The sequence below is a fragment of the Emys orbicularis genome, chromosome 2 (assembly GCF_028017835.1).
Source record: "Emys orbicularis isolate rEmyOrb1 chromosome 2, rEmyOrb1.hap1, whole genome shotgun sequence".
NCBI lineage: Eukaryota > Metazoa > Chordata > Testudines > Emydidae > Emys > Emys orbicularis.
Window position 1 is genome coordinate 242,434,371 of NC_088684.1, and position 21,110 is coordinate 242,455,480.

Genomic DNA, 21,110 nt, shown 5'->3' on the forward strand with positions numbered 1-21,110 from the left:
CAGTCACTCATAGGTGGAAGCTAAATACACTTTGGTCTTCCTGGAGATTTCAAATCTGGTGAAAACAAGTGAAATGTGTTTAGAAGTCTCTCTCTTGTCTCACAAATATCTTTTACTATCAAAAGCCATCATCCAATTTGGCATTATCAGCAAACAAACAAGCTGAAGGTAGATGAAGAGCAGGAGTGTCGCACCTTTTGAAAACAGTGTGGTGGCACAGTTGTGTGTGTGTGTGTGTGTGCGTGCGCGCAAGACTACAAAATTCCTGTTTAAGACTATGACTACTTGTACCTACAACTATCATTCTCTCCCCTTGTAAAAATTCGGTTCCAATATTTAGCTAGAAATGTAGCTGAATAACAAAAAAATCCACTATTTTGCACTTGGAACATGTACTCACAAGTAATAAAAATGGTAGAGTCATGAGAAATAAATAGATACAGGAACTAAATAAAATTTATAGGGAAAATGTGACATTTGGCATGAAACAATTGTCAACCTAATATTCTTTACTATGGCTCCAGCATTTTGCTGGCATTATGTCTATAACACACATTTGGACTTTGATTTAGAGCGTACAAGCTACAAGCTTCAAAGTATTTACATGGAACTTTTAATAGAGATTACAAATATAATTTCTTCATGAAAAAACACTGTACTCCAATATACTGTATAGCGCATGCATGAAATTCTAAGAAATACAGCAACCTATGATATAGATTCTCAACCTGTGCATCATAACCCCTGGGAGAGAAGGATGTTGTGACTAGCCTCCATTTCTTTCTGGCTAAGTAGGGGTGGGGAAGGGATTGAATCTTTTATAACATGGGGTCATAGGTATGGAAAATGTTGCAAATGGAATTGTTGGCCCTTATTCAGTACACCATGTAAGTGCCTACAGTTATGCACATGTTTAAGTGCTTTCCTGAACTGGGGCTCTGAGGATGGTGGATTTGCAACAATAGTAGAGCCCATTCTAGTGGTCAAGCATTACTAAAATTAGATAGGCCTAAATCCAGGACAACAAAGTCTCATTACCTGCCTGAAAGAGGAGAATGGCCCCCAGGTGATGGGGAAGAGATTTGCCTGCATATGATTCTCTGGTACTAAAATGAAGTGAATGTTCTTGCACTGACAGAAAATGCACCCAGAGAAGGAATAAAAATACCTTCAGTTACAGAAATGACAATCATGTCTTTCCTTTCGTTTCTCAGAAACATCATTGGTAATTCATTCATGCCTCCAGTGTTTGTAAGGGATAATATTCTCCTGTCAGTGCAGAGATGCTCAATTAAGCAATCAGCCAGGGCAGGGTGTAGTTAATGATAGCCCTAGGTTGCTCTGAAGCAATGGGAATACTGGGGGTGATTATTTTAGTTATTTCTGATTAAAGATTATGACAATTACTTTTTACATGCTGCAATAGTTTCAGCTGCATTTTGTTGTTGGCACAGTTCTGTGTTGTTACATCCACTGCCCCGGGTGATGTCAGCCCCCCTGGAGATCCAGAGCTGGTTTCCCTGCCAGTGCAGCTAACTACTACTCCAACCACCCACCACCAGAGCCCCAGGTTAAATCAATTATGAAAGGGAGAGGTCCCAAAGCACTTCATAAGGATGTCTTCACTGCAGAGTTAACTTGAACTATAACTTAAGTATTGCCCCTAGCTCAAGTCCTGTCCATACACAAAAACCCTTAACTTGAGTGTGGTGGTGCTTTTAACTCAAGTTAAGGGGCCCATAAAATGGTACAGACTACAGGTTCACTTAGCACAACTTGTCAGCTGCTAACACAATCGCACTGTAGTTCATGTGTTTCACAGTGTGGCTGCTCTCACTCGAGGCAGCCTAACTTGAAAGGAGTTAACTTGAGTTAACTGCAGCAAAGACAGAACCTTAGATGGTGCTTTTTGATTATCATTATTATTATTCAAGTAATGTTACCCACAGTTTAATTGTGGCAAAATGCTTGCATTTCTTTCGTGTGTATTTTCTGCTGTGAAAGGTTCATAAGCCATGTTCCACTTCCTAGGGAAGGTAATTGGAATAATTGAGTAGAGATAATGAAATTTACCCCATGGAAAATTATTGTGTGTAAATTATAGCTTGAAGATCTCCTTAAGTGGAGGATTAATAGATTGTATGTTCAGAGAGGTGGTTTGAATGTTTGTTTGTTATAAAGACTCCAAAATGGAGACAAGAGCAAAATAAAATCATTAGCATCTTTAAGGCATCAGTCAGGTGCAGCAAGTGGGCGTATTCTCCCATGGGAACTCCCAATTCTTTCCATCTCTTCAGGAGGTTCTGCAGCCAGAAACTTAATAAAATGTAGCTTTAGTGGCCTTTAAAAAACAGAAAAAAGGTTTTATTCCATGTTAGGAACATTTGTTCTTCAAGGATGAAATCCTGATCCCACTCAAGTCAACAGAAGTTTGGACATAGACTACAGCGTGGCCAAGATTTCATCCCGGATCTCTAAGTTAGAGATAAATTTAGTAGAGCTACAGGGGATTCTGTGGTTAATGAACGTAGTGTAATACACAATCCAATGTTAATTATGTTCAGTATTTTCCTACTATAATTCAGCCAGAAATGAAGATGTTCTAGGCGATTTAGAATTGACTGAAAGCTTATGTCATCCTATGTATGATGGCTGGCCAGTAGAGATCTGGGGGAAGAGTGAGGCTTATTAATTTTTTCTTAGATCTGTGTTGCTGTTGGGGTTGTATTATCAGTGAGCAATTGCCAGCCTCTGTTTATCATTAATTGTACCTTTAAGAGTGTAAAGGGTTCTCTTTTACATATTTCTTATAACTATATACACAGAACATTTTTGGTCTTTTGCACTGATAAGGGACTTGATCCTTCTCATGTTGAAATCAATAGCAAACTCCCAACATATTCAATGGGATTTGAATCAGGTCTCAAAGGCCCTACGTGGCCTAGAATTTCTTATAATTAGAGCTCCAATACATAACTTCTTAAAGGTCAAGTTTTATTATTCATTCCTGGATTTAAGACTTTCAAAAGTTGGAAGAACGTGGTTGATGTTTTTACTGCTAAACTGACAGTGGATCAGCAATGTGGAGGTCCTTATAAATAATTACCACATTTGAATATGAGTTTACAATTATATCAACTAAAAGAGATTATATATGCAAACTCTCTTGAACAGTAATGAAAGATTAGCACCCAGACCCTCCAGCTGAGGCTGAAATGAACACCGTATGGATCTGGGGGGTTGTTCAAAACTTGCTTAAGGCTCACCTTCAGACTCCTCTGATCCTGCTCTGTTCATCTGTCTGGACTGTGTTGATCTAACTTACACTGGGGTGCAGTGGGAGCAGGGGCAATCTACAGTCTAGAATTGGCATAGCTCAGGGATATCCTGGTCACATCCCTTTTCCATTCTATGCCAGCAGCAGGGAGACATAATAATGCAGGGGCCCCTAGATCATCTCTAAATCACTAGAGGATCGCCTTTACACTAGGATGATCCTCTCTGGGCTTGTTAAATTGGCTTTAAAGGTCAGATTATGCCAAGCAATGTAGCACAAAGCTGCCACACTGCATGAAGAAATCTGGCCCTATATCTGTACATTACAAAAGGGACAGATTTTAGAGTAAGAACATAGATGATAATCCATGAGGCCGTCAACACCGTACAGTCTGTTAAATTCAGCCTGGAGTCTATTTCCAAGCAAGTGTGGATATAAAAACCCTTTTTTATCATCATTATTGGTGGACCTTGCGACAGAGTGCTGAGATCTGACAGGCAGGACAGCACTCTGATCACTGTAGCCTCAATTAGTGTCTTCCCGCGCCCCCCCCCCCCCCCGTAATAAGTGTCTGATTAAATAATTAGCTAATCAGAAGGAGAAGCTGGGGAGGTAAGGGACTAATTAGCCCTCAGCTGACCAACCTGATAAAAACCCAGGAAGGAAGGGTTACAAGAGAGAGGAAGACAGGGCTGGCTGAGCCTGGAATGAAGGAGCTCCCTAGAGAGAGGGAGACCTCCTTTCCTCCTAGGACCCTGGCAAAGAAAGGCTGAAAGAAGTAAAGTTAAAACTGTGATGTTGCACTGTACTGGGGTTGGTGGACAGGCTTAGAATAAAATACAGCTCGCACACAAGAAAAAATCAAGTCTGAGCAGTTTTGGGGGCATCAGAAGATGGGGACAGCCTGGCTGTCCCAGTCCTGACTGTAATCACTGCTATATTCTGAATTGGGATCAAACTTATTACTTGTTATAATTTTTCACCAGATATGTTTATGTTGCTTTTATGAGGAAATGTATATTAAAGATATTATCCATAACAACTGTACAAATAATTCTCAATAGCTTTGTTCCTCTCACATTTACATTGTTACTTATTTAAATTCATTTTAGGTCCCTTACACCTTAAACTATTTATGTTATCATTTGTGGCACTTAACTTAAATAACATGCAGAAAAGCTACAATGCTCATCCAGCATATACAGAGTGAACTAAGGATAGAACACCATCTACTGAGGATGCATGAAAGAAAATCAAATTAGAATGTTTGTATCTTGTTAAGTCTTAATTTTTCTCAAATGGTCACATTTTCTATTTTTTAAAACTACTGGCGTCAGTTTATGTAGACATAATAAGGATGGGAATAAATATTGTTGACTCACTTTATTTCTGCTTTCTGAAAACCTATATGAATACTTTAGTCATCAGTTGTGTGTGTTTTTGAAAGTATACGTGAACACACAATATGAACAGAAAAAATCTATACTGAGCATTTCTAGTCACACTGATTTTCCCCTTCAACTATTTATAGCAAGAATGTCAGAACAACCTGCTTATCACCCACCTCTCACATGCAGTGCAAGACTATTAGTCTCTATGACAACCTGAACTGAATAAACCTAGTAAGAAACCATCTATACTATAAAAAAAAATATCCTGGAAATAATGGCTTCTCCAAGGATCTGACAGTGCCTAGCTATGGCCTGATCCTGCTTCCATTAAAGTCAAGGCAAGATTTTCCAGGGACATCAATGGGAACAGAATAATGCCCATTTAGAAGCCAAAAAACAAACCTTGATACTGTTCTTTTCAAGATGACATTGATTACCCCTCCCCTCCCCCATGATTTCATGACTCCATGATTTAGGGCCACCCAGCACCAGCATACGTTAGAGCAGGAGGAATCTGCTTTAGCTTACTGCTGGTATAAGGTCCTTGACGCCAGCAGGTCTAGCAGAACTCAGGTCTACCATATCCACTCCAACACGCTAAATGCCTGTAACTTCCCCCTCCCCGTCCCCACACACTTACATCATCGGTGAAGGGGTGGGCTGGTGTAAGAAGTAACTATGCCACCTCCTCCATCTCTACGGCAGTGGAGAATCTCCTTATCAGGGGCAATTCTATCTCTGGCTGGTTTAAGTGGTTTCTGCACAGACCTGAGAGAACAGCGTCAGAATCTAAATACACCTCTACCTCGATATAACGTGACCCGATATAACACGAATTCGGATATAACGCAGTAAAGCAGTGCTCCAGGGGGGCGGGGCTGCGCACTCCGGTGGATCAAAGCAAGTTCAATATAACGCAGTTTCACCTATAACGCGGTAAGATTTTTTGGATCCTGAGAACAGCGTTGTATCGAGGTAGAGGTGTACATGCCAAACTTACTCAATATCTTAGTACAGTATGTTCCAGTAGGCACAGGACACAATGTTCACTGTACACCATACTACGGTGGATATGGACATATACCTTTGTAAAAGAGTACCACTATCTTCTGAAAGGCTTTCATAAAGTGGATGTTGTCGTAACAGTATTCCTGAACCTTCTGGAGAAGAATTAGCTCTGACTGGCCTTGGGTGCTGAACACAGCCAGCAGGGGTGCATATTGCTGAAAGAGTGGGGGAAAAGGCAAATTATTTTATATAGAAGTACTGAAAGTGAAAAATCAGACACCATTACTACAATTTAACTCCTTGTAAATTTCATCTTTGAAAAACAATCACCTAGAGAAAGACGTGGTTGCTACCAGGGCCACCGAGAGCGGGTTTGGGCCCTGGTGAAATTTTTTTTTTCAGGCCTCCCAGCAAGGGCAGACCGGCTAAACAGGGCAGGGGGGATCCGGGCCCCCTTCCGGAATTTTTTCGGGCCCCCCAGCAAGGGCGGACCAGCTAAACAGGGCCGACGAGGGGAGGGGAGGGGAAGCTGGGCCCTGGGCCCCCTTCCGGACCGCTGGGCCCCGGTAATTTGTACCAGCTTCCCCCCTCCCTCTCGTGGGCCCTGGTTGCTACATTTACACAGATTTTATTGCCAATAATATTCACTTCCATTAGTGCCATTAACACAAATATACAAAAGCTTTTGTAAAGCAGTGTTGGCGCACTTGCTATGGATTATTTTAATTTTTCACTTTGCTATTGAATTGTGTAAAATGAAGTTATAAGACCCATTATGTCAGAGTATTGTCATTTGTACGCTGTTTGGTACAGCCAAAGATAAGCAACTATGATGTATGATGTTTCAACAATATTCTGGATGCTACATGTTGCAAAGAGAGCACCAACAATTTCACACACCGAGACCTGATGCTCCTGATAATCTGAAATCCCCATTTTCACGGTGGCTTCAGAGATCATAATAAAATCCAGTATATGAAAACCATTAACTTGAACAAACTAGCAGCATGTGACTCACCATGCTGGGGCATGAATTAGAAGTGACCTTTCCTTATGCAAAGAACACAATAGCTTTTCCAGTACACAAAATTTAACTATTTAATATAGTACACTGACAAGGTAGTAATGGTCCTTTTTATGACCTTTAACATAACAATTAAAGATCCAAAGAAAAAAGGTAGCTTCTCATAAAAGGTCAGAACTCCATTTTGTTATGGAAATACTTCTCTTCCCTTTGAAGAAGGAAGTTATGCCAGTTATGGCCTTATTTTCATCTGATCTTTCCTTCTAAGTAGTCATAATTTACCCTTCTTGCTTTCTCATTTCTTTCCCTCTCATTAGGGGGTTGTATTGTATTGAAATCAGTGGGACTACTTGCAAACTTAAACTTAAGCACATGCTTAAGTGGTTTTTCTTCAGTACTGGGGCCAGGGTACTCGGCACCTTACAGTTTTGAGTCCGAGGGGAGACAAACTTCCTCTGGTCTTCCCCGCTGCCCAAATGTACATTTTCAAAGCTATTGCCTACATTATTGCCTAAATTGGTGCACATTTCATTCCTCAACATGTCCTTTTCACACCGAAGGGGTCACCTTCAATATAAATGTGTTCATATACTGAATTAAATAGCTTCACAGTGGGTCAGATCCTGAAGTTCTTACTTAATAAGGTCAACGGGAATAGGACTGAGTAAAAACTGCATAAGGACATGGGCCAAGTACAGTAACTCCTCACTTAAAGTCATTCCGGTTAACGTTGTTTCGTTGTTACGTTGCTGATCAATTAGGGAACATGCTCGTTTAAGTTGTGCAATGCTCCCTTCAAATGTCGTTTGGCAGCCGCCAGCTTTGTCCACAGCTTGCAGGAAGAGCAGCCTGTTGCAGCTAGCTAGTGGGGGCTTGTAACTAGGGTGGACCGGCAGCCCCCCTATCAGCTCCCCGCTCCCCTAAGTTCCCTGTGCAGCAGCCACCCAGCAGGCTATCAATTGGCAATTCAGCTGTCCCTCCCCCCACTGCCATGTGCTGCTCCTGCCCTCTGCCTTGGAGCTGCTCCCAGAGACTCCTGCTTGCTGTGCAGGGGGGTAAGGGGGGTAATGTCAGGGTATCCCCCTCCCCCCTGCTCCTGCACCCCACTTACCCCTTCTCCATATAGAGCAGAGAGGGGACACAGACGGAGAGAGACAGAGAGAGAGCTTGCGGCAGCAGTTGCTGTCTCAACTTCCTGATCCACTTAAAAAGACAATGCACTTAAGAGTGGGTCAGTGTACTTAAAGGGGCAGTGTGCATCTCTCTCTCTCTCCCCCACACGCAAGTTGTGTGTCTGTCTCTGTCTGCTATGCTGTCTCCCCTCCCTCGTGTCCGTGCTGCCTTGTGTGAGAGGCTACATTAACAACAATCTGTTAACCCTTGAGGGCTCAGCCGAGTGCTAGTTCATCATTTAGCAGCAAGGCATTCCCTGGGAAATATCCCTCCCTCTTCCACCCTCTAACTTCACCACCTCAACCAAGCTTCACAATCATCATAGCTGTGAACAGTATTAAGTTGTTTGTTTAAAACGTATACTGTGCGTATATCTATATAATATATAGTTTTTGGTCTGGTGAAAAAAATTCCCCTGGAACCTAACCCCCCCCCCATTTACATTAATTCTTATGGGGAAATCGGATTCACTTAACATCGTTTCGCTTAAATTCGCATTTTTCAGGAACATAACTACAACGGTAAGCGAGGAGTTACTGTATTCAGTGTTTCTTTTGAAAATTGATTCATCAGCTATTCTCCTAGGCAGAGACACAAGCTTCACAGTCTGTAATACGAGCTTGGTAATTTGAGGTACAGTATTATAAGGTTCTTGTTTCCAACTTTTATTTAAGTGTTGATAGAACCTCTCCCACCAAGCAACTACAAGTACAAAAAGTGCTAGAACTTAGTTAATATTAGCAAGTAAAATAGTCACTCTCCCTCAGTATACTCAAATATTTATCAACCGTGTGGTTATCATCACTTTGGTAACAACAGTGCCAACCCTGAGGTGCAAGCTTGGGGTATTGAGATCCTTCCCTCTTTGGCCCTTCAATTGTCCACCACTTGTTTAATTGGAAACAGATGTTGAGAGACGTAACAATACACGCTACATGTCTCTATTCAGTAATGTCAATGGGACTCCAATATTGTCCAGAGATTAATGGTCTCCTGCTGCTACATAACTACTAAGGAGTTTATTTTAAAAATATAGCCCAAATTCTCTGTTTATAGAGGGAGACCTCAATCCTTTCACTGTTCTATCCACTCCATTCACATTTCTCTTTTACCCAATGACTGATAGGGTCAATAGATTCAACAGGTTACAGGTTTGTAGTGAAATTTTCAAACATCTAAATTACTTAGGCTCTCTAGTCACATCTTCAAAAAAGTCACTTATTAGGAGCCTAAATCCCATTGCCTTTCAATCACTCAGGCTCATAAGTGAATTCTGAAAATGGGATTTACATGCTTTTGAAAATTTTGCTTCATGTTTTGTAACTTCAAGTTACCTAATAAATTCAGTCATACAAGAATCAATTACCTGGCACATTCCATTTGTAATAGGACTGAATTAGATATGTGGGCCGGAACAGCATTCCAGATTCACAACACCGTGTCCCACCCCCTGCAGTGTGGGGGCAGGATTAGAAAGCAGTGCAGGGACTCGGAAATACTGCAGTTTAGGACTACAGCACTGGGCTGGTATAGCTAGACTCCCACAGGATAATCAGAGAACTTCTGGGATAGATTGTTAAAAGTAGATTGGCAAAGAATATTACGCTGTGGAAGCTACAATCTGCTATTGGGCAACTTAACTTTGTATACCGAGTGATGGGTTCTGTGCAGGCATTTGCATCAGACTGTCAGCTGCCACTGTGGGAATAGCAAAGTCTGGCCATTTTATAAAGGTTAATAAAGAGATGAAGGAGGATTTGGGGGGTTTGGAAACAGTTTCTGAATCAATTTAATAGAGTGGTTGGTTTTTTTGGTTGGTTGGTTTTGGTTTTGAAGAAAAGCATTGGGAGGAATGGGTTTTGGAGTATTTTGCAATGTCAAGTGGTATGCCCAGAAATTGTCCTCAGATTGGATACAAAAATGTATAGTAAAGGATATAACATTCCTGGAATTCTTTCCCATTTTGGTAGCAGTAATATTTGGGGAATGGAGTTTGCCAAAGAAAGAGTACATTTTTGGAGTGACAACTTGGCAGTGGTACATTATCAATTGCCAGTCCTCTAGATCATCCAGGGTTATGAGGCCGGTAAGGGCATTTGTATTTTATTGTTTAAATCTTAACATATGTTTTTCTGCCAAACATGTGCCTGGGATTGATAATGGCATAGCTGATGCATTGCCTCAATTTCAGATGAACAAATTTTGGGACCTGGCACAGGCCAACAAGGAAGCAGAACAGATGGCAGTAGCACTCTGGAACCTGGCCTTATGATAGCTCTCAGGGTAGTTCAGAGCTCAGTAGCACCATGAAAGTTTAGGGCCTATGACAGAAGTTTTAATGATTTTGTGCAATTCCAGAGAAGGGAGGGTCTGTCAATGATATCACTTATTCCAGAAGACCAGATATTTCAATACGTGGGGTCTCTGGCACCCCGAAGGCTGGCTGCATCTATTAGGCCTTAAGTTTGCCAGTAGTATGAATGGTTATCCAGATCCTTGTCGAAGATTCTTAGTTCTGAGGTTTTTAGTAGAATGGTCTCAGGACACGTGCCCTATAGAGGATCCATGTCATCCCATCCCACTTCAAAAACTTAAAAATTTGGTGCAAGTTTTCTGTCAAATACACAGATGTAGACAAGAGGCAGCCTTGTTCAAGGTTGAATTCCTGATAGTGGTTTTTTTGCAGCTTTTAAAGTCAGTGAACTAGTGCCTGGGTCAGCGAGGGATACTTCAGGAAGAGCTTTAAAGTGGAGGGATTTACAGTGGGAAGAGCAATCAGTCTTCTTAACCCTGAGGTTCTCAAAAACCAATCTGTGGGGGTGAAGGGAGGTAATAATGAGTCCATAATGGTACAGGAGTGGGCCAAGGCAAGGATTTGCCCAGTAAGGGCTTGAAGGACTTATACAGCACAGAGACCCACTGAAGAATGGCCCCTCTTTATTCATGATGATGGAAGGCCCCCTCCTCACAACATACCAATGGGTTACAGTTTTCAAAAAGGGGCTTACAAACCTTGGGCTACCAGTGCAAGAATTTGGTTCCCACTTTTTCCGGATAGGGGCTGCAACAGCTACAGCCCTGCTAAGGTCAGGGGCCAAAGTGATTCAGGCAATTGGCCGATAGCATTCAAATGCATACAGGATGTATGTGAGACCACAGGTAGAGAATCAGGGCTAATTTTCTTGTATTTCCACTTTCAGAATCATGCAGACTGGCCAACTGAGCGGTGGGGTGGACTTTGTATACTGGGCACACAGGTGGAGCCTCCAAGGTATTGGGCAGTTCACAGCTGGGCCTACAGAGTGAGGCAGTCCTGAGCTGGCATGGAAGGAGAGGCAGGCTATGGGACTGGCTGACACTCCTTGTACACTCTTAGGCAGTCTGGGAGTGGACACCGAGTGCAAATATTGTTCACTTCAGTTAAAAAAAAGAAAAAAAAGGAAGGAAAGAATCTGACATTCTGGAAACCTAGAGAGGGAGGTGAGAAGGCAGCCAAGCATGTTGTCTGGATCAGCAGGGAGCCGACCCACTCTTTCCTGTACTGTACTATTTGTTGCCAGGTACTCCCAGATATTTTAAGTGAATAAAGCTGTAGCCTAATTAAACCACGGCCATGGCCTCCTGTCCTTCTTCCAGCATGGACAGACAATGTGCTGTTCTGGGTTGAGACAGTGAGTTTAGGTCAATGTACATATCAACAGGCCAAGCCTGCAACCTTTACACAGGCATGAGGTCCCACTGGTCTCAATGGAACTACTCCCATAAGTAAGGACTTCTTCTGAGAGTAAATTTTGCAGGACTGGATTACAAGACAACAATATTTGTACATCACAATGTACTGAAAAACAACTTGTCTATTTATTTCCAATGTTAATATTCCGAAAGTTGTCCCTTAACACACGAGCTGCATTATGAATACTACACCCCATGTTAAAAAAAAAAAACCAAAAAAAAAAAACTGACCTCATAGATGCAATGCTACAACTATGAACTAAGTGATTAAACCAGTCACCACCACAAAGTGATAAATAAAGTCACTGCTGGAACTCCAAAATGCATCTTCCTGCTGGAAGAGAATTGTGTTGAGTTTTTCTTCCCATCTGGTCCCACAGCTGGAAAAGGCTCCATGACCAGCATGCAAGGTGCAGAACCTATGTGGGATGCAGGACCCCAAGCAGCCACATGCTTTGTGTATGCTGAATACAAACCTTAGGAGAAGGAACTGAGGAAGAAGGGACAGCAGTAGTGAGCAACCAACATTAGAGATTTGGAAAGGTAAGAGGCATTGTGTGCAAAGCACAGATCCATGTCATCATACACGAAACTGGAAGTTCAGCAATTTCCCAACCATCACTCAAAATATGCTGGTCTTAAAAGACTGGTGATCATAGCCTTACACTCAGAGTTTACAAGTTCATCAGAACTCTTCAGTGGAATTATGCTCTCCTCCCCAATTCAAGTGCCTGATATTTATTTTACAGTTCTTCCCAATTCAGTTGGGGAGTACTAGCCATAATATTGTTGGTGGTTTTTTTTTAAAATGCCTCTGAATACTTTTCAGCCACATTGTAAAGTGTTTGTATCCTTATGAGGTCACCTTCTCTTCTTCAGTACTTTGGCCAAAAGCGCTGACTGTCACCATACAGCAGGCACAGGGCATTATTCCCCATATATGCAAGATGTTGTTCTAATACTTAATATCAATGTCACACCAGGTTCTATGCCTTCCAGATTTAAACGTCAAAAAAAAGTTTACTGACACCTGTGGAGTATTTTCTTGTTGTTTACAACCCTGGCACATGCACACGCATACACACCTTTAGATGTTTAAGTGCTTGTTCTGCAACCAGCTCTTCCTTCTTGTTCCATTCAACAGCATTCATTATACAGGTCCACAGGAGTCCAATCACTGCAGGCTCTGGCAGATCGTTTCTCTTCATTTCCTCTTTTATGTAAAGCACTACCTGGTGGAAGAAAGAAACTTCCCACAATAGTTTGTACAGTTAGTGTATTTATAGTTCAGAATTTTATCCAAGGTATGGATTATAACAGACAACAAAAGTGGAATTAACTGCAATCATGTATGGAATGGTTTTTCCTTAAAATGTCCTACAGAGTAAAACTTGTTCATTTTTCAAGTCTTTATGTACAATGTAAAATTAAAATAATTCTAGCACCAGTCTTGACGACACAGAAGCCCTGTGATTATGTTTTTGTGCAGAATTAAATAATTCTAAGATGGCTAGAGGAAGCCTGTGGGGGTATACACATATTTCCCTATAGTCACTGTTCATTTAAGTCTTTGCCTAATTGGGTAACAGTATGAATATAAAAAATAAAACCTCTCCCCACCTCTTTAATTGGACATTCCTGAGACAGACGTTCCTGTAGTTCTTTTTGAAGTTCTTTACGAGTCCCCAGTGACTGCTGGACTCGGAGGAAATCTGAGAGCTCTTTTAGCCCTGCATCCGTGAAGTACTTAGCAAAATGCTCCACGTTCTGCCGATTGGCTGGAAATAGTTCCTAGAAGGCAGAGAATGCTTCTCTGTTAAATAAACTACCAAGAATGCTTATGGTGAGGAAGGAGAACTGGTTAAAAATTAACATAGGGACCTCAAATTGAAGATGAAAAAACATAACTGGCAATGGACTTAAAAGAAAATTAATGTTTGCATTTTCAGTGGAGAAACCACATTAATTTTTATATTGGCTTATTTTAGAGATGGTTAGAGAGAGAACACTACAACTCTTAAGGTTATATACAAAGAAAAGACAAGTAATTTACAAATTAATATTAAGTCTGCATATTCATAAAAAAACCTTGAGTTTAAGATAACATTTCAAAACAAAATGATCAGAGACATTATACAGAATGAGAAAGAAGCTCTCTTCCTCCCCCACCCCACCCAGTTCCAGAAGCCTTGTGTACTAGTGAGCACAAATGTAGACCATAAAGCCATCATGCTAAGATCAGTGACCATGACCACAAAGCATTTCTACATATTTACATTTTGAGAGAATATATCAGTGTATTATTTACCATATACTGCACAAAGGCAAATAGGAATATTTCTGAGAGCCATCCAACAAATAGGGAAAATTACTGCATTTAATAGACAGCACACCATTAAAATAACTCATTCACAGGGGTGGCATCATTCAGCCCATATAATTCACAGCAATAGCAGACCTGTGAATTATGAGACTCGAACTATGAAAAAAACCAGATGGCAACTTCCAAGTCTGCTACTACAACTAGCACCTCATCTTGTCAGGGCCACGATGGCAGTTATTTACACACCAGTTCCCAGTGTCTGAAAGAATGATCCATGATCTGGAAAACAGGCCTTACAACAGACACTGAAGGAGCACAATCTATTTACTTATCTATCTTGATCTACAAGTACCTACACAGGAGATATCATTTGATACTGAAGCCTTTTAATCTAGCAGACAAAAGCATTATACATTCCAGTGGCTAAAAGCTGAAGATAGCAATGTTCAAACTGGAAATAATACAGAAAAAAATTATTTTATTTTTTAACTATGTCGGTAATTATTTATTGGAACAGATTTCCAAGAATATGGTACATTTTTTCAATCATTTGGACTTTTTAAAATCAAGATTTGAGGTCTGTACAGAAAGATATGCTCTAGTTTAGTTGTATATTGGGCTAGAAGCAGGGATTACTGGGTGAAACTCTCTGGTCTGTGTTATGCAGAAAGTCAGATTTATAATCTAGGGTTACCATATTTAAAAAATAAAAAAAGAGGACACTCCACAGGCCCTGGCTCCGCCCCTTTCCCAACCCCGGCCCCGCCCCAACTCCGCCCTTTCCCCGCCCCTTCCCCAAAGTCCCCTCCCTAACTCCCCCTCCTCCCTCCCAGCCACGCGAAAAGGGCTGCCCGACCGCTACCGGCTTTACGGTTTGCCGGGCAGCCTCCAGACCCTGCGCCCCCGGCCGGCGCTTCCCCAGTGCAGCTGGAGCCCGGGAGGGGAAGCGCCCAGCCGGGGGCGCAGGGTCTGGAGGCTGCCCGGCAAACCATGAAGCCGGTAGCGCTCGGGCTTCGGGCAGCCCCTATGCCTCCGGACCCTGTGCCCCCGGCCGGGCACTTCTCCTCCCCGGCTCCAGCTGCTCTGCTCCTCCCCTGACTCAGACTTCGGCTCTGTTTAAGAGCCAAGCTGCCCGAGCCAGCGCTACCAGCTTCGGGCAGCCCCCATGCCTCCGGACCCCAGCCGCCGGCCAGGCACTTCTCCTCCCCGGCTCCAGCTGCTCTGCTCCTCCCCTGACTCAGACTTCGGCTCTGTTTAAGAGCCAAGCTGCCCGAGCCAGCGCTACCGGCTTCGGGCAGCCCCCTTGCCTCCGGACCCTGCGCCACCGGAGCAGAGCAGCTGGAGCCCGGGAAGGGAAGTGCCCGGCCGGCGGCTCGGGGTCCGGAGGCACGGGGGCTGCCCGAAGCCGGTAGCGCTGGCTTGGGCAGCTTGGCTCTTAAACAGAGCCGAAGTCTGAGTCAGGGAAGGAGCAGAGCAGCCGCGGGAGAGGAAGTGCCCGGCCGGTATTTTTCCCGGACATGTTCGGCTTTTTGGCAATTCCCCCCGGACGGGGGTTTGATTGCCGAAAAGCCGGACATGTCCGGGAAAAACCGGACATATGGTAACCCTAGATAATCCATCTTTATAATCTATGAATCTAGGAGTCTTCAGGCAAATGCAAGAAGAGACCTGCACATTAGACAGCAAGAATCTACTATTTCTTCCCAGGAACCCACAATTCTCAACACTTCAGGCTGTTGCTATGATCCAAGAATTATATGCATGAACCACAAGGCCATTGGCCTGACCACACACTGCTCCTAGTGGTTCTGCAGCTATCATTTTAGAACCACTGACTCTACCAAAATGCTTAGTCTTGTATTCACTTTATGATGATATCCTAACACTATTTCACAAATTTTATTTTAAATTATAGAGCAATAATTCATTTTCAAGAGTATAATAATTTCATAAACCACTGTTGCTTCACTCATGGTTTTGTGCAACTACCAAACTACGTCAATAAAATAAAAGCCCCAAATATACACATACTTGTTATTTATACTCTGTTACCAGAGTTTCAGTGGACAGTAACAAATAAAAGTTAATTAATTCTCTGGCTTCTTAAACTATATTCTTCAGTCTTCCAGAAGGCTTTCTGACATGGAAAAACAAAAGTGGATTGGAAAAAAATTACAGGACCTGATTCTTTAACAATGATGCAGGGACAGTAGCTCTAACATTATTGATGTGATTCAAAATATGTCAGGTTTTTTTGGGGAGCATTAGTAGGAATTAACATTTATGACAAAGTAGCATCTGCCTTATATATCCTCCTCTTCCTAAAACAAACAACAAAAACTCCCAGAAAATACATGGTACTTACTAGCAATCGCTTGTCTAAACTGGCTTTTCTTAAAGAGGAGGTAACTGAATTGGCATCTTTTTCTGCCATCCATGATTTGAAAAGCTTTACAGCAAAAGATGCTGCAATTCCTATTTAAGAAAATAAAGTAAACAAGAACACACACTTCAGCAACTTTTTGAATGAATTAGCAATGCTTAAGAGATTTAACAAACTAGGTAGAAAGCAAGATTATGTGTTCTGTGGATTCTTTGTCAAAGATAATAAGCATTTACAGTTTGTGTTTAGATTATTTTTATTTTAAATGCAATCTTATTTTTCTGAATTACTCTGCAAAGTTCACAAGTACTTTCAAACATGCTGTTTTTCTATCTGCATTGGGCCATTCAGATTTCCCCCATTGTTTTTCTTGGAATTGGTCTTGTTTTCATTTATAGAATATATCAATGATTAAAAAAAAACAAATTAATTTTGACAGATTTAGATAGAGAATCAGTTTAAGTAGAAGGATACTTCACTGTCTAAATAATTTGAAAGAAATTAAAATATGCACTGGAGGAAACCTGATGAAAACCCTCCAGAGTTATACAGTAGTGCTTTATTATCATAAACCAAACAACACTACTTCCTTTGTACATCGTTTAGCTTAGTGTAAGGAAAAAATATAGAGTATATATTATTTTTTCTTCTGTGTTCCTGTATCTAGAATCATCATGGGATTGTAGCTATTCAAAACACTTATGTAATAGCTTAAAGTAGGAGTGCATTCTCTTTGAAATTGCATAGGTTTTTTACAGGTAACTTTAATGACCTTTTTTTGTTCTGTGTTTGCACAATGCCTAGCACAATGGGGTTCTGGTCCGTGACTACAGCTCCTGGGTGCTAACATCATAAAAACAAACAACAGCTGCCCCACCCTGTTCCCAGGTATTCATCATCTTCTCCCTCACCTCAAAATCAGCTGGTTTTAAAATGAAAATAGGACATAGCTAGGTAGGAAGCGAGCATGACTTAGTTGTTCTTTGCTAATTTACAGATGCTCATTTTCTCTCTTTTCATTTGTAGCGAATCAAACTATCTTCTGAAAAGATTATTCCCTGAGCATCCCCAAAGAGAAAAATAGCATGCATGATTTTCAATGACATTGCTATGGCAGTTTTTCCAATCTTGCTTAGTGGAATGTTGGCTGTGGGGCATGAGCATGAGACAAGTGCTAAATGGAACTGCAAATGCTCAACACCTCTCAGCATCAGGCCTAAAACTTTTTACTTTGCATTTTACTTTTATATTTGTGTGTCAAGTTGAAACTGACATGAAGCAAAAATACAGTTACATAGCCTCTGACTATTCAGCAGTGAGAAAGAGTGTGTTTGACTAACACAAGATTTAAAGAACAATGCATGCCTATGATTATGTATCTGCAAAATAGTTCATTTTTAACCACAGCTCACTCTACCAAAGTTTAAAAAAATTATGCATTCCAAATCTATAACTGAATTTGTATAAAAGACAACGCAAGTCATTTATAGTTAGAATTCATTATACACAGTCTATATCAGAGGTGGGCAAACTACGGCCCGCGGGACCATCCTGCCCTGGCCCAGGAGGCTAGCCCCCGGCCCTTCCCCCGCTGCCCCCCCATCCCCCGCAGCCTCAGCTCGCTCGCTCCGCCGCCGGCACAATGCTCTGGGCGGCGGGGCTGTGAGATCCTGGGGCAGTGCAGCTGCAGAGCCCAGCCTGACCCGGTCTCTGTGCTGCGTGGTAGCGGTGGTGGCTGTAGCGCCGCCAGCCACCAGTGCTCCAGGCAGCACGGTAAGGGGGCAGGGAGCAGGGGGGTTGGATAGAGGGCAGGGGAGTTCGGGGTGGTGGTGTGGATAGGGGTCGGGGTGGTTGGGGGGGAACAGGGGGTTGATTGGGGGCAGGGGTCCCGGGGGGGCTAGTCAGGAAGGAGTGGGGGTTGGATGGGGCGGCTGGGGGCAGTCAGGGGCAGGGGTTCTGGGGGAAGTCAGAGGAAAGGGAGAAGGGGTGGTTGGATGGGGCAGGGGTCCCTGGAGAGCCATCTGGAATGAGAGGAGAGGTTGGATGGGGCGGCGGGGATCTGGGGGCGGTCAGGGGACAGGGAGCGGGGGTGTGTGGATGGGGCTGGGGTCCGGGGGGGGCGGCAGATAGGAGGTGGGGGCCGGGCCACGACCCCCTTCCCAACCGCCCTCCATACAATTTATGAAACCCGATGCAGCCCTCAGGCCAAAAAGTTTGCCTGCCCCTGGTCTATATACATACCACTCGCTATACAATACAACATTCTAGTAAACTCAGGTGAGGGAAACATTCCACTTTGTTACCATAAGGACTTTTCATACAGCAATGCCTTTTGGCATAGCTATTGCTTTAAACACATCTTTTCTACTGAAAGTCTGATACCTCACAGCAGCTACTTGGGCCACATGATACTTCACTGTATGGAACAGATCAATAGTGTGCAACAGCAAAAGGCTGACTGGCTGCAAAAAGCAACAGAAAAAACATGGAAGTTTTTGGGCAAATATATGCCAAGAACCAAAAGCACTAGGAATAAGTAAGGAGCTGTCAAAAGTTTAAAATGCCTAAGAATATGGGTTCATAATGTAAGGTTTTTTGCTCTGGATTTATGCAGGGCATAAAAATTGTATCCTTCAACATTAATTTGAAATTCAGCATTTGTAGTTCAAGGTAAAAATAAATCCTAAGCTTTTATGTTTCCAGATGCCTCTTGTGTTCCTGTAACTAACACAGGCTGTCATTTAAAAGCACTACAGGCCATTACTCTAAAACATAGATTAGTGCTTTTGTTTGAATTTTCTCCTAGATTTATTCCCATTGTGAAAGTTGTGGGTGATGGCAGAGCAGGGCTGCAGCTGTGGCCTTTCTTTCTGTGGCATTTAGAAAACAAATGTGATGAGGGTTAGCATGCTGTAAAGGAGAACATGTTCCACTCAGAGCTGCTTTGAACAGTTGCAATACATTGCAGTGAACACTGATTCATTCAAAAAAATACTTTTGTAAAAAAAAAAAAAGTACAACATTGCTAATACATGAGTTATGAGTTATGATGGGAAACCCACATTCACAGAGAAACAAATGTGAAGAAAAAAAAAGCATCTGGAAAAATATTAAGTCTCCAAAGCAGAAGAAAGATCACAATGCACCATAAGATTGAAAGAACAGTTACTTACCCTACATTGGCTGTGGTACTCCAAGGTGATGTAACACTATGGATCCCATTGTAGGTGCATGAGAGTTCAGATTTTTTTAATAGGAGTGTCCACCGGGGTCACATATGTGCACTGTACCTCTTTGTGCTCCCATGCAAGGACATAAAGGGCAGAGTGGCCGTGACCTTCCTTCATATATCAAAGACTTTGTTTGCTGAGGAATCAAAGTGGGGATGGCGGGCAGGTCTGGGAATCCACACTAACACCACTTTGAAGAACGCCATTACTACAGGGTAACTGTTCTTTCTTCTTCGAGTATGGGTCTGTGTTGATCCACTCAGGATGGTGGGAAATGAGGAATTTCAGCTGTATCTAACAGTGATTGAAGTATTGCTCTCCTGAAGTTGGCCTTACAGCTAAGTCCAAGGCATAGCATTTGAGAAAGGTCAGTGGGCTGCTCCATGTTGCAGCCTTTATGTTTTATGGTAAAGGTACACCAACCAGATGGTAACACAGCGAGATGTATTGGGTTACAGAGAGTGCCCTTAATAGAGATGAACAAAAGGTTGGCCTGCTTTAAATGCAATAAGTAGCCAAGGATCTTGGTATTGGGGCCTGGACAGGGTCCAGACCATGTTGGACTGCCCTTATTGAGAACCTTTTCTATTTAGAAAGTTTTTCAGGTGGATGTTTTTCTCTCTGTATCAGGATTTCCTTGACCTATAGGAAGCAGTCCCTGTCCATGGTACTCAGCCAGCCAACAGCCATGCTACCAAATGCGGTGACTATGGGTCTGGGTTGAGCATCTGGCCATGGGGCTGAGAGATCAGGTCTGGACAGTCTGGGAGCTGGATCCGGGACTGATGGTCATCTGTAATAGGTACATCAGCCAAAACTGCCTCAGCCAATATAAGCTAAAAGAATAACCTTTTGATCTTGGAAATCACTCTGGGTATCAAGGGAATCAGAGACAGGCATAGAGCAGGCCTCCCTTACACTTCATCTGGCAATAATCCTACAGTTAGACCCCATCTGGAGCAAAAGTTCTCACACTTGGCATTGTCTCTGGTAACAAACAAGTATTATGGAGGTTCCCTAATGACGGAATATCTGCAGGGACCATTCATGATTTGTCATGGGTTACCTGCTCAGGAAGTCTGCTGGCTGATGCCGACTGCCAGGTGAGCTGCACCTCCATAGACTTGTGAGTCCTTGAGGAGAAGGATTTGCATACCAAGCACCTATCTACCAGGGATGTCTCTCTCCCCCAGACAGAACAGGCAACAATTATGCTCATCAATCAGGGGGATGAGTCAGTCACAGGTCAGGCAGGGTTTAAACCCTGAGGGTTTAGAGCAGTGGTCCCCAGACTTTTTATGTCATGAGCCCACCCTTACCCATAATGGACTTTGTCCACGTCCCCCCGGGAGCTCTGGCCAGGAGTGGGGCCAGAGCCCCAGCCAGGGCTGGAGCCGGGGCTGGGGCCGGGAGCGGAGCTGCAGCCAGAACTGCAGCTGGAGTCATCTGGGTCTGGAGCTGTGGTCAGGGGTTGAGGCTGGAGCTGCGGCTGGGGAGTGCTGGGGGCAGAGCGGAGCTGGGTGGTGCTTCCTCCTCCTCCCCCCACCTCCCGAGGACTGGCCCAGGCCC

General features: G+C 42.9%; 1 protein-coding gene across 1 annotated transcript in view; it reads right to left on the bottom strand.

The window, feature by feature from the left end:
- The window catches only part of BZW2 (basic leucine zipper and W2 domains 2), a 54,173-nt gene that overhangs the window by 7,182 nt on the left and 25,881 nt on the right, over window positions 1-21,110 (bottom strand). Inside the window, exons 6-9 of the mRNA XM_065399169.1 lie at window positions 16,294-16,403; window positions 13,226-13,396; window positions 12,691-12,837; window positions 5,753-5,891 (exon numbers count right to left, since the gene is read on the bottom strand). Coding sequence (XP_065255241.1) covers window positions 5,753-5,891; window positions 12,691-12,837; window positions 13,226-13,396; window positions 16,294-16,403 — 567 coding nt within the window. The remainder of the gene's footprint in view (window positions 1-5,752; window positions 5,892-12,690; window positions 12,838-13,225; window positions 13,397-16,293; window positions 16,404-21,110) is intronic.